The following is a 17,378-nucleotide window of genomic DNA, read 5'->3' as shown; positions in this document are numbered from 1 at the left end:
CATAGATCCCAACAGGGTAATTACAAATTAATCAGCAGATCAAAACTCCCAAATGGAGTACTAGAAGGTTGCTGTCACTTTAAAGCATTCCTTTTCCACTTTCATGGAAAGAAAAAGAAATCACAACCGATTCTGAACTTCATTTGATACAACTCTGTTCTTTAGGCCTTCGAGGAAGCAAAACTGACACTTCTATAACTTACCAATTAGGCAGGCTTTTTAGTGAATGCTAGCAGCACTAATCCAACCACAAATCATTAAACTAGTTAGACACTTGAAAAAAATATTTAATGGATATAGAGTTATACAGCAGTGAGAATGTGTATATATGCATGAGTCTCCGTATGCAAGTAATTTAGTCTAGTTCTCCTACAGAAATCACACAAACCTATTTGTGATTCTGTGTGAGACTTTGCAGCCCCTTCTTTCAGTCATTCTATGGCTCAGGAAAACTTCCAAGTTTCAAGCCTCTGTTAAGAAGCTTTATTTGAAACCCACAGAAGCCGCTAGGAATCTTTCCATTATTTCAGGAGGAGCTCTTATATTTAAAACACAGTATCTGGCTATCGAGGCTTTGTTCTTTGCTGTTAGCAAAATTTCTTTAAGACTGATGGCACTCAGTCTCTCTCTTCTGTCTCCACATATGTAAAATGAGAATGACAACTTTACCTCAGAGGAATGTTGCGAAGCTTCACTTATAAAAAGATTGGCATACTTGGATGAAGTTGCTCAACTAACGAGAAGTTTTCTGATTGATGGACATCTCTTGGGAGGTCATAGAAACAAAAACAAAGCCATATAGTCTAGTTTTTGGACATGTTTTTTTTGGCTTGCAAGAGCCTACTCTTATGCAGGACGCCTGCTTGTGTCATCTTTTTTCCTCTCTTATCACCCAGAATATCTTTTCAAATCTAACCTTGTCAAATGAGTGGCTAAATACCAAATTAAGCCAAAGCATAACCCTCACACTTGAAATGTCCACATGGAAGAAACTGAGGTACAGTGAGTAATAAGAAAATTAGTTTTTTATAAATGTAATTTTTTCCAATGAGACAGCTAAGCTGTCTCAATGTAGATAAAGTAACTACCAAACAACCAGTAAAAGTTAGACTGCATTTCATTTTGTGAAGAACACTGGAAAGTTGGCAAGAGGTAAGATTTTGCAGTGAAATAGGGAAGTGAACAAGTTGTAAATGACTCTAATATCTTCCAGATGGCATATTTTACTTGGGAACTGAGTTTAGAGTAATTAGAGGCATGTGAATTTCCTATAAATACTAAACTTCACCAGTTTGACACTAGAAAGCTCCTTAGTCTCTGAAGTCTTTAAACTGCTAAGTGTTTCTTTTTCCCCCACTTAAAGTGGAAGTCAAGCATTTGTAAATTTGTCTTATTTGACAGACAGAAACCTTTTCCATGAAAAGATAGCATTTTTCTATGCCAGAAAGTTATGAACTGAAGTTCCTCACTGAAGAGGTTTAAAATTGAATGTTTCTTCCCAGAAGAGATTTTCTTTTTTATATACTGGGATCATTATATTATAATTTATTACAGTATGTGGCAAGCAGTGAAATCAGTGGAATTTGCCCTAACTTCAAGATCAAATCTTTTCATTGATAAAATGCTTTTTGCAGATAGAAGTGCTGAAGACCTTAGCAGATGAATTTTGCTTTTTCTTCCCCTAGGACATCGCAATACTAAAATGACAAAACCTGATCCATAACCTCTGATTCTTCTTCATTTTCTGCATGGCATTGTTTCATACATTCCAAAAGTGAATCCTGGTGTTCTCATTTCTGTTGAAGTATTTTCCAGGTTTTATTTGGTATAAATAGAATAGAACTAAGTAAATACAAGGTAAAATATTCTGTCACCACTTGCGCCCTCTTTAGCCATATATCAGTGCAAACTGACTTAGATCCATTGACATAAAGGGGCTAATCTCATTTGCAGCAGCTGAATATCTGTCTACTGTTCTCAGCGGAGCTGTATAGATAAAAGGGCAGATACAATCTTGCTCATTTAGTTCAGATCTTCAGTTCTGCCAGTTCCAGGTATTCAAAAGGCATTAGCCAAACAACCAGGAGCTTGTGATAAGATGAAGAATAATCATATTTTAAAATAGGAATTATTATTTTTATTTCTTTTATTTCTTCTTCTGGGCTTTGAAATTTTAGTGGTTAAGGTATGTTGCATTTCAGACTCCTTTGTTCAGCAGAGAATTAAAAGCTTAATTTCAAAATGAAAGGGCAAATCCCTATGCATCCAATGATTCCAGAAACCAATGTAGTAACTAAACTCTTGCTAACATTAGCTGGAATCAAACTGTTACGGTGGGTAACTGTAGACCTTCATCAATGTCTTTGTTACATCTTTTCTCTTTTTCGCTGCAGCATTGTCTTGTAATAAAATAGACCCTCAGTAGTTCATTCTTAATGGAGACCCACTGTCAGTTAATGGCATTAGTAAATTACTGAACAGTGGCCAAATCCCAATGGCCTTATTCCCAGAAATCTTTTAGGTTGACAGGACCTTTGTATGAGTAACTTCAGTGAATTTTGGCCCTGGGTGAAGACCATAAAAACACCAGCTCACAAAAGACCAGTGGAAACAAAGGCCCCCCAAACTGACAGTAAATGACAAATCATTAATTGATTGCAAATTGTGTATTTAAATTTAGAGCAATTTAGAGAACTGTAGGACTTAGATAATACGTTCTCTCCCTCAGGAGGTTTCATCCCCACCATGAATCCATTACAAGGAAAACCAGTTTAAAAGTCTCCTGCCATGGGCACTGGCTCCCAGCTCCCCTTTCTCGCAGAATTTGCAATGCCTGGCTGATCCTGATTCAACTGTATGTGTGTCCATATATGGATTTGAGGAAAAAAGGGAGAAAGGGAGAAAAGGGGAGGGGGCAGGTGGGAGTAGAGAGAGAAAGAGAGCGATAGAGAGATGAAAGAAAGAATGGAAAGAACAGAGGAAAGGAAGGAAGAAGGGGAGAGTGAGAGATGAAAGAAAGAAAGAAAGAAAGGAAGAAAAAGAAAAGCAAGCAAGAAAGAAAGAAAAGCAAGAAAGAGAGAAAGAAAGAAAGGTCACTTCACTCATCCTGTTAAAAACACACCCACACCAACAATTGACTTGGCAGGATGGAAAAAAGGATCTCCATTGGGAAGACTGCATTGAGTGATGGCAGCAAGCAGCCAGGCAGGAATGCACCATGCAGGACCCCATGGTACACTGGAAAAAGGCTAGGAAAGGAAAAAAACCCTTCAGTTCCCATGTCACCTGGTGATCAGAGAGTACCTGTGCCCTGCTTAGACTTGTTGCGGATACAGCAGTCACTCAGGATCCTCCAAGGGCCACATGTTGCTTTCACCTCCATCAAGGTGTGTTTTGAGGCCCATATGTGAGCAGTTATATCCCCTTGGTGCAGGTACCTGCATTGATAGTCCCTACAGGGAGGGCTGTAGAATGTAGCTGCACAGAATGGGGCAGCTTCTCAATGCCAATTAGATGGGTCACCTTCCTAGAGGCCCTGGAGAGCAGTCAGGCTCTATAGAGGAGGCTCAGATGGAGAGAAACCCAACGGATGCTGAGGTTCCAGGCACAAAATCAACCTGTCTGGGGTTGTGCTTAATTTTTTATTTTTAACAGCATGTACTTCTTTTTCTTGTTGCTAATAAACTGGGATTAAGGTTGGTGTCCCTCAAGTGCCTGTAGCTCTTAAGCTTTTAGCTCTGGGATACAGATTGCCCTATGCCACAAGCACTGCAGTAAATCCCACACCTCTAGCCCTCAGTAACGAATGGGGCACAAAGCCACAGTGCAGAACAACTTGAAACTCTTTATTTAGATTTCCTTTTGCAATGCCTTCTGTTCAGCTAAAATGGAACCCTGAGAGGAATAAAAAAAAATCCCTATAAAATAAAAGCAAAAGAAAGATACATACTAAGAAGAAAATTCTCAGAACCAAAGATAGTCCCAGAATTAACCAGGGTGGATAATTTGTGTCAGGGAGAAATTTAGCAGCTTGGTGGATATGGAATCAGAGTGATAAAAGAAACAGAGACATGGAAACTTTTTTTATTCTAACAGGTGAATAACCAAAGTACTCATAACGACCCTATAGATCATAGTAGGCTGCAGAAAAATGTGGCATACTCAGATGTAAATTATAGTTGTATATGCTTCACTGATTGCTTCATAAAGTTAAATGGCAGATATTTAGATTTCAGATGAGTTCTTCCTATTTCTTAGGAAGGAATTTTTTTAGGCAAAAGGCGTAAGATATCGCTGCCCTAGTAATAGGAAAATGTGCAGAAGCAGAACATAGCTTGACAGGGTGGCTGGCTTCAGAAGCAGGTGGGGCTTTCCAGCATTTTCACTTCACTTTCTTCAGTACAACGTGCTATGGTCCATTTCAGGGGTCGTCAGCATGTTGAAAACTGAGCCCTGACATAAGCACTGTTATCACCTACTAGAAACTGGAACTAGAAGATTCACCAAAATCTATACTCAACAACTGTTTATATTTTTCATTGCTCAGTGCTCACTTTATAGGTATTGCTTGGCCTTTTCCTCGAAAGCATAACTTACACTGTCCAAAAAAGAACAAGTTTTTCGCCATTCCCTAAAGAATTTGTAGAGGAGTTCTAAATTCTGTCATTTTTACACTGGGAATCTGTCCCAGATATTGTTTTGCTGAACCACAAAATCAGGACCAACTAGTAACAGTACGTTCAAGGACCAGCTGGGAGGAGCGGGAAGTGTGTGTGAGCTGTTGCACTACAGGCTCCCATCTGAAAGCCACGCACTGGCCTTGCACACCGCAGAGGCTGCAAACAGAAGTGGAATATCTGGAATGACCCAGACAAGCAAAAAGGGAATAGTTTTGGTATTGTGGCATAGAGGCTTCATGAATGTATCCGCTAATTGTCCCCTCTTCTGGGCAGGCGTCTCCTGTTTTCATACACGAACTTATCCTCTACTCTTTCACCTGAAACTACACTTCATGGTTAGCGCCATGTTTATATTTACATCTCTGTGCCATAAGCCCCAAAGGACTATAAAATTACAAGAAATATTTGCCATGCCATTGACAGCAGTAGCTGAGTGAAGAATTGCCAAATGGGAAATCCAAATTTGCAAACTCCGTTTCCTGGGCTGTTTGCCGAGTCTGTCTGGGCGCTGCAGAGGTGACGCATTCAGTCTTCTCGCAAAGGTGCCAATGAGCCAACTGCATCCCTGGCACAGCATCTTCCGACAAACTTAGGAAGAAGAACTGCTACCAAGTCCAGAGGGAGATGCAAGCTGCTTTCTGAGCTTCCTTGGCAGCAACTCCATTTCCAAGTTGTGACTGTACTTTCTCCTTTTTACCAGACCAGTTGTTTGTGTTATGCTATGGTCTCCAGCAGGATTTTTGAAAAGTGCAAAAATGACAGTGGGACACTGATTTCCAAGTATAAACTAGTAAAATCCAGAGTAATTTCATTTCCCTAAGAAAAAAATAATATAGATACTCATTTGCTGCAACCCAGATATCATATGTTACCACCAGTGTGGAAGAATCAAAATGCGTGTGCTAGCTGCCAAGTGAAAAACATGATCCTTATAACATAAAGGTCGTAGGGTTCATCTTTAAAGCTTCCTCTTTCCAAATCGTACTTCTTACCTATTGTCTCACAGCTAAATTTCTTTTCTGGCTGTCAGTAATTTTTCAAAGCAAAAGAAAAAAATTGAAAAAATCCTCAAACAGGGTTGCATGACCTATAACTTGCAAAATCCATTAGAAGACAGCCTTTTAGTAACCAAATTGTGTCATTTACAAATGCACAGCAGCCAGAAAGAGCACCATAAATTACAATTCTGTCACTATAAGGGACAATGGAAAGTGTGGGCAGGCTATTGCTATAAAGGAGGAAACCTAGGAGAGTGATAGAATTTAATTTGAATGGGTTTTTTTGGCTAATTTACTTCATATAATAGCAAAATCAGTACTTACAGGTTAGTTATTTTTTGGCTGTATATGGAAGACTTAGTAAGACTATCTAAGATTGCTTATTTTTAAAGTGTAGAAGAATAAAAACACTGAATTCAAGCCTTTGGAATTTTTTATCTTCTTTATGCATGAAGGAAAAAAGAATGTAAAATTTGCTTAGCATCTTTTCATACCATTTGAAAATTTATCTACTGTTGAGGCTTTAGCAACGAATGGTGCCTAGGAAACTGGTGCAATAATGTCATCATGGGGAGAAGAGCAAAGACTGTCACTCAGATGCTATGGGTTTATGCAGTTACTCTTTCTCTTTAACAAGGAGTGAACTGTTTGGAGAAAGTTTGTCTTGTTTAAAATTCTCAACATACATTTTTTTCCTAAACTCTAAAAATTACTAGTGTGTATCCCTCAGTACTTCCAATAGGCTTTGCAGGGAACCTAGAGGCATTCTTAAAGATATTTCTGAGAAGTGGGGGAAAAAAAAAACCAAACCAACCAAAAACCAACAATTCGGAGATCTCTTTACAACTCTCCTCCTAACTTTCAAATCTTGTTATACATATATCGTAAAGACATTATAGAAAGAAGTCTAATTTTTAAAACTGTAGGCTACTTAAAGTATCTGTGAAATTATCTCAGAAAAGCATATTTCCGCTTTGTATTTCCACCAGTCTGCACTGGGACAGTGAAACCAGTGAGCTGAGCAATTGCTACTAGAAAAATCAAATACATAAGAGGAAATGCAGTTAACACAATATTTCACATATGTTAATGCTTACAGTTCCATCAGTGTCAGCTTTATTTTCTACTTGATATACACCAAAGCTGGCACACAATTTTAACTGATGAGGTAATGTCATTTTTAATTTAAGGAGCCTTAAGCCGTCCACTTTAACTAGTGATATCATCTTTGCAGCTGTCTCATGGGACTTCGTGTAAACATAAGTAATGTGCCCTGGACGGTTTGGAGCAGAGTTGTTAAAAATGACATTGGTCATCATGAAGACATTTTTTTCCTTTGATCTCTTTAAGAATGTCAGACACACTTTATTGTCCTGTCATTTTTAGCTCTTCCTTGTATATTAATATGCTTGGAACATTTCAGTGAGCTTAACAGTAGAATATAAAGGTCTAAACAAATTAATGGCAACATTTTAACGTCAGTCGCAGTAAGATAATGAAAAGTAAATGAGATTGTCTGGCTAACAGCAACTTGTTAACTGAAAGGGCAGTGTGGCTGAGACACAGAGACGCAGGGGCAGGGAAAAGCCTTTTACTGCCATTTGAAAGAGACCCAGAGCACAACCTAGGATCCAAATGCCATCACCTTCTAGGAGAAGATTAAACTGATTCTACAGATTGAGTGCTCCTCCTTCCTGTCTGGGGTCAAGTGAAATCATCTGCTGATAAAACTTAAGAACAGACCTGTCTCTGCACCTGCAGCTTCTGCCTCCTGTGACTTTCATTCTTGTTTGTATTCCCTTGTCTGGTTCAGCACCACCAACCTGCTGGGCTCGCTCTCCTCAGCCCTTGGAAACCAAATCTGTTAGACCAGACTCCACATATTGGCATATCTGGTGACAGAGGAACCCTAACGTGTTGCTCACAGGCTAACTTTTACTACCAATCATTATTGTATTATTTTATGCTTTTCCTTATACATTCCTTAGGAATGAAGGAAGCAACCAGGGCGGATTCAGTCAGTCTGTCTAGTAATCACATGCTGTACAAGAACGAATATTATAACGTGCACTTTTGATTCAAATACCTAAGCAAAGGTGATTTGCATTGAAACAATTTTTGTCTGAGAAAAGCCGAGTGGTGTAACTGACTTGTGGATTTTGTGATTTGCTACAAACTATTTGTCCAGATAACAAGGAAAATAACAGATTTTTCTACCACTGATCTGCAACATGGCAGAGTTCTGAACAAAATCTAATGTTTAGGGATTTATTTATTATTCTGTGGACATATGTTTGGAGGACAGCATATGGAAATCAAAGTATTGTTCATAAAGAGCTCCAGCCAAAAAGACATTTTTGAATTCATAACAGAACTTCACAGTTTGAAAAGAATGCTATGCATTATGTATTGATAACAACACTACACAGACAAAGGCACACAATTTAATAATACAGAATTGTGCTCATGAGATTTCCTTTTTTTTTTTTTTTTTTTGTTAATTGGTTACTCTAGCTGACATTGTCTGCAAGCATAATGGACACCATTCTTCCTAATAGTTCCATGTTGCCAGATGATGTCTACAGACATAATGTAGTCCATTTTAATTATTTCATTTTGCTTACATCTTTCAGCATAATGCATTTTCCAAGCAAGCTAGCATTTTTCTTGATTATCTATGTTGTGTTATGGTTTCTAAATTAATTAGGTCTCCTTCTTTCCTGGAAGTTAAAAGTTTCTTCCTTCCATTTATCTACCAGGTATGATTACGTTGAAGTGATTGATGGAGATAATGCTGAAGGACGCTTATGGGGAAAGTACTGTGGAAAGATTGCTCCCCCTCCTTTAGTGTCTTCGGGACCATATCTTTTTATTAAATTTGTTTCGGACTATGAGACACATGGAGCAGGATTTTCTATCCGCTACGAAGTTTTCAAAAGAGGTGAGAAACAATTTGTTGTTACATAGTTCATAACCTGTGATTTTTAGTTGCATCAGAAGGTTCACCATAATTCTTTGGAATGGGGGGAATGCATGAAAATGCTTGAAAGAGAAAATCTCTACTTCCCTAGTCATTCCAAGGCGAGGCATGTATTCAATGGGTGTAAATCATTATGAATCCAATGGGTCAGCTGCGTCTGAGGGTTGATTCCTCTGTGTGAAATATGATAGTTTTCATCAGCTGTTTCTTTCAACCGTCTTAAAACCATTAGCCTTTTTCTTTTTTTTTTTTTTAAATAATAATTACTGTATGGTTTATAATGTTACTGCCTTAACAGCACTGTAACCTTCTGAGTCCCTGACTTATTTTGGTTAGTGTTTTGCTCTGCGTTCCCAAGAGATGGCTGTGGGCTTGGAAAGGACCAGAGTACACATGGGCAGCAGATGATGTTGTTTTTGCTTTCACAAATCATGTTTGGGAGGTAAAGGAGAGATGAAGCTCACACTGCTCACAGGCATGACCTGCTAGATGCTGGTGCCAGGAGTTCTGTGCTAGTGAGCACAATTAGCTGTATGGGCCACAGAGAAAGCGCAGAGAAACAAAGAGTGAAAGATTAACTAGACATATAGGCACTCCCTCTTTTATATCACTTTCTGAGTCGATAGCTAGAAGGTCTCTAAGGTAATTTTTTTAGCATACATCTTTCCTATAGCTGGATTAATAGCTGGATTACTAATTCAGGTATTCCATTCCTTGAGAACACAGGACCAAAACTCTTAATATATATAAAGACAATAAGATTAATTTTATAGAAAAAAAAAATGACTTTAACATCAATGTTTAGGGTAATATTCACAAAAGCAGCTCAGAACTCAAAATTTCCAGTGCACATCACTCCCGATCTATGCCCCATTTCCAGAACCAGTTCAAATCCCTTTTACGCACCTAAACCAGAGCCAGATTTTCAACTGTGTTCAACACACACACTTGATGGCAGCTGTACTCTTAATGAGGAGAAGCTCAGTAGTGAAGTCTCTTTTCTATTGCTATTGCTTCTCTGTACAGTGCTAATTGGGGCCACAGACCTCTTGTTCACCATCTTCCCTGTCTGCAAATCCACTCTTGACTCCCAGAAATTCTTTTGCTGACCTTCAGGGTCACATTTTTTGAAAGAATTCAGCATCCAAATGACACCAAGCTTTCCTGAAAAAATATCTCTATTTGTTTTCGTGTCCTTAGGAGGTAAACTCTTTAAGCTGTGTTCTGATGTTTCTCAATGCTTATATATGCACTACCATCTTTCATAAAGAAGAAGGCTGAAACACAAAATGAAGTGAAAGAATGACCTGTGAAACAATCTGTTTTAGTAACTGAGCATTTTCAAGAAAAAAAGGTTTTATTTATTTTCTAATAGTGTAGTGGTAACTCAGAGCTCTGACAGGAACACTGTTTATTTCCTTGTGTGGTCATTTACATCTCTCAAAGATACACATTTACAATGTTAAGATGGCATTATGAATATGATTTTACACACACGGAAGTCAGGAAACTCGAAATTACGGCTCCCAGAGCAACTTTAGCTCAAGTTCATTCAACTCAAACTGTATATTAAGGCAGGAAAGTTATCACCACACAGTGTTAGAAAATGCCGTGTGTACACGAAGGATACAGGTTATCGTTGCTGGGGGAGCACAGCCCTTTTTAAGTTCTGAATAAATGCATGTATGCTATTCCAATTTTGCATTTTAATATCTGTACCAAGTAAAGCTGACCAGTTCACCCTGTTGCGCAGGTGAAGCTCAGCTGCTCGCACCAGACAAGTATGTTTTGTTTAGCATATTCACAACTTGGCTCATCATTTCCCAGGTGTGAGAAGCATGATCCCAAGCCAAGGGTCCTATGGTGCTGAGCTGAAGGCTGAGCTTCATTCCTGCACACCGTGTATTTTTTCCCATTATTCATATGACAGTAATCCTAGTCTTTGAAAAGGAAAAACTGCATTATGCTACCTGTGTTCTAAACTGAATGCTTAAAATGTGGCACACCATGGAAATTGTAAGGAGAGACCAGCACACATAATGACCATGATAAAGGAAGTATGGGCTTTGAGAACAGGAGCTGCCTTTACTTCTCATTCAGCTCCTTTGCCAGAAAGACACTGAAGAAGTTGAATGCAGGATTAAAAGACGAAAGCCATTTGGCTCAATGTTTAGCCCATGTGAAATAGCATAATTTTGGCTTCAGCAGACAGCCTATCGTAGGATGGATGAGTGACTTATTCACTAGAAAAGGATCCACATGGTTCACATTCAACATTCCTAACTTTAGTCAACTAAATTTATGGTGTAAACTGAAAGAAAAGAAAAGTGTCAACCAAGCAGGCAAATGATTTTCTGGTTCGGTGACATCCACAGATAGCAGATGAAATTAGCCCCAGTGTCATCTCTTTTCTTTGCTCTCTCAGTTGCCTCCTCTCTTTCTTTCCTTCAGCTCATACCTCTTGCACACATGTAGTTTCTCCACTTCAGAAGTATCGATTTTGTCAGGCCTCTGCTGGAACCTCTTCTGCCAGTTTTCCATGCAGATTGCCCCATAGAGTTTCTCGTAGCCTTAGTGTTGATTTAATTCCTGCTTCACAGTGTCAATAAAGGGTCAAAATCTGTGGAGGGCATTTTAGTGAGGCAGCTCTTGTGAAAACAGTCTCTGTTTCTTGCACCAGATTGACTCAAACATGTTTAAAATAAAGCAAACTGGTACTGAGATACCACATGTGACTGTAAGGAGCCTGACGACTGTGCACTCTCAGAGCCAGGATCTGGCTGTATTTAATAAAGCAATAATGATCCTGGATTACATTTTATATTGCATCTTTTATTGGATTCCAAGAGGAGTATAGAGCACTTTATACTATGAATGGCATAGCAAAGTTATTTTATCCTGGAACAGCAGCTACTGGTGGGAGTGAGGAGCAACACCAGAATATAACCCTCCCATACATGACAAGGAGACAAGGGAATGACAGGGAGAGAAGAGAAATATCCGACTAATGTGTAAGGGGGTGATTTAATTATAGGCAAAACGTAATTTCCCAAATTGGAATGGGTCAGGTTACATGGGCATCAATATTCACATCTTCCAAAATATGCCATGAAGTGTTCTGAATATTGATGTGATAGCTCAAGCATTTCCTATCAGTATCTACTGAAGGGCAAAAATACCTGAACTGACTAAATTCATTCAGACCCCTCTCTTGCATGCTGAATTTAGTTGGGAGGTGGCCAAATCTGTGGGGGGTAATATTTTTGGCACATTCACAAGGAAAACATTTTCTACAGTGAAATAAGAGTATTCATATATGCAACAAGCCAGACTGTTTTCCTTCAATGATCTGTGTTAAGCATTGGAAATCCTCTAAGGCTCCTGACTACAATTTCTAGGCATCCTCATCCAAATTAAAACCTCACACACATCATCCTCCAGCACAGACCTTTCTGTTGCAAGCAAACTGTGCTCTCCCTGTCCTTCCTCTACTCCATGTCTGAAGACCTTCATCTGAGTTATCCTACTCGGACTCCCCAGGTCAGCTGCTATCCACCAATGCTCCAAGTCCTGTAAATCACTCTCCATTAAATTTGGAGTGTCAAAAGGCAGAGAGGGGTACCTGTGCTGACCTTCTAGGAAGATGTATGGGCAGTGCCTGCAGCTGACTTCTGAGCATACCTGCAGGTGTGGGATCCACAGAGAGGATTCCTGAGGGACCTAAATAAAGGAGAAATGTGATATTCACAAAGACAAATCCAGTGACCTGGCCTTTTATACCCTTACATCTTTACTACCACTTTCCTGCTCCACCAAGAACACTGTTTGGAGCATCCCATTATGCCATGGTGGGGATATCAGGGAAAGCTGGTGTGTCAACATTGACATTAGGTGACTTCTAGCAAGACTGCCTGTAATCACACAGTTTATCATGCCAGCACTAGCAGCAACATTTTACTGGTGCACCTGTGTCAACACCACTCAGAATGAGTCACTCACCCTCTGTACATGTACGAATTACCTTTCACATTTAGTTTGTCAGGGAGGCATAGGTCACATCTGGCAGAGGTACTGAGTCAGTGCTCCAGGAATCTGAAACCACTACTCCCTCTACTGAATTCACCCACCCGCTTTTGTGAAAAATTCTATTTCACCAATAAAAGCCTGTCAGCTATAAGATTTAAAGATTTGAGCTTGAAGGGGCTATAATTATTTCTCTAGGGCTCTGTCGAGATTTCTGCAGCTTACACTTTCATTGTTCCCACATGACTTTGTATTTGTCATAATTTTTTCTAGAGCTGGTACAAGTTTTCATATTGTTCCATACAAATTGAAAATTGAAGATCAGACAGTATATACGAATTGGGCTTTAAAACCTGACTGTCAATAATAGGAACAAGCTGGCTGAATGATTAATGCAGCGATTAAAATGAGGTGTTTCATTGAAAAGCCACCTTTGCTGCTGGAGAGACAATACAACCTAATTTGTTTCCCAGCTAACTACTTTGCTTAGTAACATAGTGTTAACCCAGTTGATTTTTCTCCTTCTCCTACAGGACCTGAATGTTCCAGAAACTTTACTTCCTCAAGTGGAGTGATAAAGTCCCCTGGATTCCCTGAAAAATATCCCAACAGCCTTGAATGCACTTATATTATCTTTGCACCAAAGATGTCAGAGATTATACTGGAATTTGAAAGCTTTGAGCTAGAACCTGACTCAAATACTCCAGGGGGAGCATTCTGTCGCTATGACCGATTGGAAATCTGGGATGGATTCCCTGATGGTAAGAGAAAAATGGATTGTGAAATGCATAACCATTACTATGTGGTGGGCTGCAAGGCATATTCCCAATTTTTTTAAATGTCATACTAGAAAGGTCCTTGCTTGATTTATGTGAAGGGAGTTGAATTAAAGAGAAATTGGGAAAATGTTCTATAAATTCATTCAGTAAAACATATCACAGCATGAATGATTTTTTTTTTTTTTAATGAAATATGCTCAATCTTGAACAGTTGGCTTGGTGGAAATCTCTGTGTTCAGTCAGTATATGTGATGAACCTCCTACACTAAAACAAAGTAAATATAAGCCTTAGAATGGGTCCCCAAATTTTCACAGCTAACACATGAGTATAGTCCAGACATTTCCAACAAATTGCAGAAATTGGACTTCAGGTAATGACCCTCTGACTTGTGGAGGAACTGCGTTACAGACCAGCTGTCAAAGCAGAGAATTTCTTTGCCAGAGAAAGCGTGGTGTCCATACAATTGAAATCATGGTGACTAAATGATTAACCAGGTCAGTAAGCAGTCACTGAGTTATTCATTCAGGTTGCTTCGGCGATTGGGCACTGCAGGGTTCCTCCATTACAGTGTTCTCTCTTCCAGCAGTATAAGCAAATCCAAAGGTTTTATCTTAATTTGTTAATTTATAATCTCTGATTAGCTGGGCACATGTGTCAGGGTGGGTGTGCTGGGTACCCTTCTGGAACATCTCTGCCATCTCAGTAATTTTCCACTTAGTTGTTGACCACACTTGACCCTAAGCACATTCACTAAGTGCATAGCTAGATATCAGCTAAGCCTATAGAGCCAGAGCCCTCATTTCACCCTCTGCCCAGTCTCATATCCCTGTTTTACACTGAGACTGACAAACAAAGTAGCTGCATGATTCTCTATGTTTTTCGTGTACAGCACTGGGTCCTCAAGATTCAAGTCTTCTGTAGGTTGGGAAGCTGTGTACCAGTTCTCCAAGGACCCAGTGCTATAGGCTGCAGCTCCAGCCTAAAAGGGACTGTTCAAGCTGAATGACCAACTTTTAGGGTGCTCATATGCCTATATGAACTGTGCAAGCAGCTATGTAACACTGATTATTTGTGGAGCCTTTTTCACTGGTTCTACATACGGCATAAGCTGATGAAGAGAAACATCTTGGAGCTGTCCTTTCTCTTCTTAATTTTGTAATTTGTAGCAAAATTCAGAGATTGAAGATTTATGTTGTTTGTGTTGGGCACTAATTACAACTATTTCAGTTTTCCACTGGTATGATAATTCTTATTAATAGATTTGTTTCTTTCATGAACAGCAGTGGCAGTTTTTACAAACTGTTAATCCTACATTAATATTTCATCTAAATGAAAACATGTAACTTAAGGAATATATTATAAGAATGCACTTAAACTTGATTGTTTTCCTAGATAAATTCCCAGTATAATTTTGCTTAAAACTTTCATTGATGCTGCAGTAAATAGTTATATATTTTTAATGTATATTTGGGATTTTTTCCTCTTTGTTTTATGGTTAATGGGTTTATCATGGCTCTTTTCAATCCACTCCAATAAATAGTGAAGAAAGACCCATAATATAGCTAAAAGACTACTTAGTATTTAATGCCTCAGTTAGGAAGACAATATTGTAACACTACAATAATGATATCTGGAACATTAAATAATGAGTTTATTTGTATATAGGCCAAATCTGTTCAAACTGAATTCCTGCAGAACTTGCATTTAAACTGACATATGAAAAGATGATCCAATCAATCAATTTATGTGTAATATAACCAAAAAGAAATGCATTATTGTAGAGAGTTTCAAAGTGGTAATTTCCTGGTTCAAGAAAGTGGCTGAGCAGTACTGAAGAGCAATTAAAAACAGCCATTATCAGCCTTCCAATTCCCTCACAAACTGTCTAAACCCAAAATGATCCTGACGTCCAGAAAGGGTGTTTACGTGTTTGTAAATATTCAGCTGAATTCGTGGGTTGTGAAAAAAGTGTTTTCTTTGATCCAAACTGTTGGAGGTTGCTGCAGTTGCAGGGAAATGTTTGCTGCATCATTTCACTGTAGGACAATCCTTAGCCAATAGTCAGACTCTCCTGTTTAACTTAATACTACAAAGGAAGAGAGAACTTGATTGCTTCTCTATAAATGCATCACAGGACAAATTCCTGGGAGGGAGAAGAACTATTCGAACTGAAGAGCAAAGCTGACACAGGAAACCACTGGTACAGCCTGGCCATAAACTGAAGATAGAAATTATGTTTCTAGATATCAAAAACAGAGCATCTGGATAATCTTGGGGTGGGGGGGAAGGGAAAGGAGAAGGAAGGCAAAATAAATCTAATTTGCATCCACATGGAAGTAGTAAATTTCTACACTGTGGAAAATTAGACAGAATGGTTGCCTTTGGTGAATGGAGTCTTTACCCAAGGTGAGTCTTTCAGCTGTTTGTCCATTTCCCTTCAGTCCATCAAAAATATTCTGAAGCTGCATCTACACTATTAACTGAAAAAGGCACAAGGCGTGGTTGTGTGCACTTCTTAATTGCTGACATACTCCCTTGCACCGTTTTAGCACACATCAGTTTGCACTTTCCCAAGAAATTCCTAAGCATGACTGGGAGGACAGAGAAAGCCAGAGGTTATTCCCAACAGGCACGTTGGACACAGCCATCCAGTTTGAGAGGGAAGAGCTCCATAGGGGCAAGGTGCATCACACTTAGTCTGGTCCCAGAAGCAGTCCCTGGCCACTGACTGCAGGTTCAAAGGTGTTCCCTTGCCTGCTCTGTTTAATGGCAGGAACAGCATCCCACTCTGATCTGTCTCAGACATTTACTTTAGGACACAGTTAATGGACCTCTGGAGGTTCATGGACTGTATTGGGAGCTATGAATCACTAAGTCAGATGTAAACTTAAGATACCTGAGTTAAAGCAGAGGAATCCCAGCATAAGTGGAAAATGTTTTCACTGTAGAATCTGATCAGCTACAGTCACTAGAGATCAGCAGGAAATGAATTTGCTGGTTTATACAATTGTGAAAAAAAAAAAGGAAAAAAATAAAGAAGAGAAATGTTCTCTTAAACAAATTTTCACAGTGATGTTTAAAAGGATATGTCAAAGTCAGTATGCTTCCATTTAGATTTTGCTTCTACGTAATTGCCGTTTTACTGATGGAAAACAATTTTCTGTTAGACAATTTGACAGCAACTGTAACAGTCATTCAAAAAGACGTTAATCCTGAAATGCTCTGTCACAATCACAGAATCCTCAGCCTACCTGGTTGTCCTTTTAGTGGATTGAAGCTGGCAAGTGCTGAGTACTTGCGTCTTGATTCTGCAAAATATGTGCTTATCTTTGAAGCATGTGAGCAGTCAGATTGACTTCAAAAAGAATTCACCAAGGACACTTACGGGACTGAAGTTAAACAATGGTGTAAGTGTTTTTGCTGGTTCAAGAGGGGAATGGTAGGCATTCAGGAATGCTTCAGAACTGGCATTTTGTTTCTGTGTAGCTACATGCCAAGGGCACATTGCAAATATTGCAGAAACGGGACCATGGTTTGAAGGAGATAATAGGTGGACTTAGAGCAGAAGAGATCTCAGAATAGAAATATATGATTTTGCATTAATAAACTAGACACCAAAAATGTCTTTGCCCAAGGCACAGATATACCTCAGACAGCCTCTGCTGAGAACAGTCCATTGATGACTTTGAAATAAAATAGCCCACTCAAAACAAGGACTAGCTTAAGTGATGAACTACACATATTCATCATGCAGCTCTCTTTGGAGCTCTATAGACTGTCTACTAGGGCTCAAAAGTAATTTAGAGAAGTTTACATAGGTTTGAGAACCACAACCTAAGCATTGCTGCTTCGGTCAATACCGCAAGAGCTTCTACTGAACGACAGAGCGAAGCAAAATGCTTTACTGCAGTCATTAAG

General features: G+C 39.1%; 1 protein-coding gene across 6 annotated transcripts in view; it reads left to right on the top strand.

The window, feature by feature from the left end:
- Window positions 1–17,378, top strand: part of NRP1 (neuropilin 1) — a 113,092-nt gene that overhangs the window by 38,333 nt on the left and 57,381 nt on the right. For all 6 annotated transcript variants that reach the window (XM_032686068.1, XM_032686085.1, XM_032686077.1 and 3 more), the window contains 2 exons: window positions 8,437–8,618; window positions 13,214–13,441. In XM_032686068.1, coding sequence (XP_032541959.1) covers window positions 8,437–8,618; window positions 13,214–13,441 — 410 coding nt within the window. The remainder of the gene's footprint in view (window positions 1–8,436; window positions 8,619–13,213; window positions 13,442–17,378) is intronic.

Source organism: Chiroxiphia lanceolata, chromosome 1, assembly GCF_009829145.1.
Source record: "Chiroxiphia lanceolata isolate bChiLan1 chromosome 1, bChiLan1.pri, whole genome shotgun sequence".
NCBI lineage: Eukaryota > Metazoa > Chordata > Aves > Passeriformes > Pipridae > Chiroxiphia > Chiroxiphia lanceolata.
The sequence above is the reverse complement of the archived record's forward strand: the minus strand, read 5'-3'. Positions and strand labels throughout refer to the sequence as shown.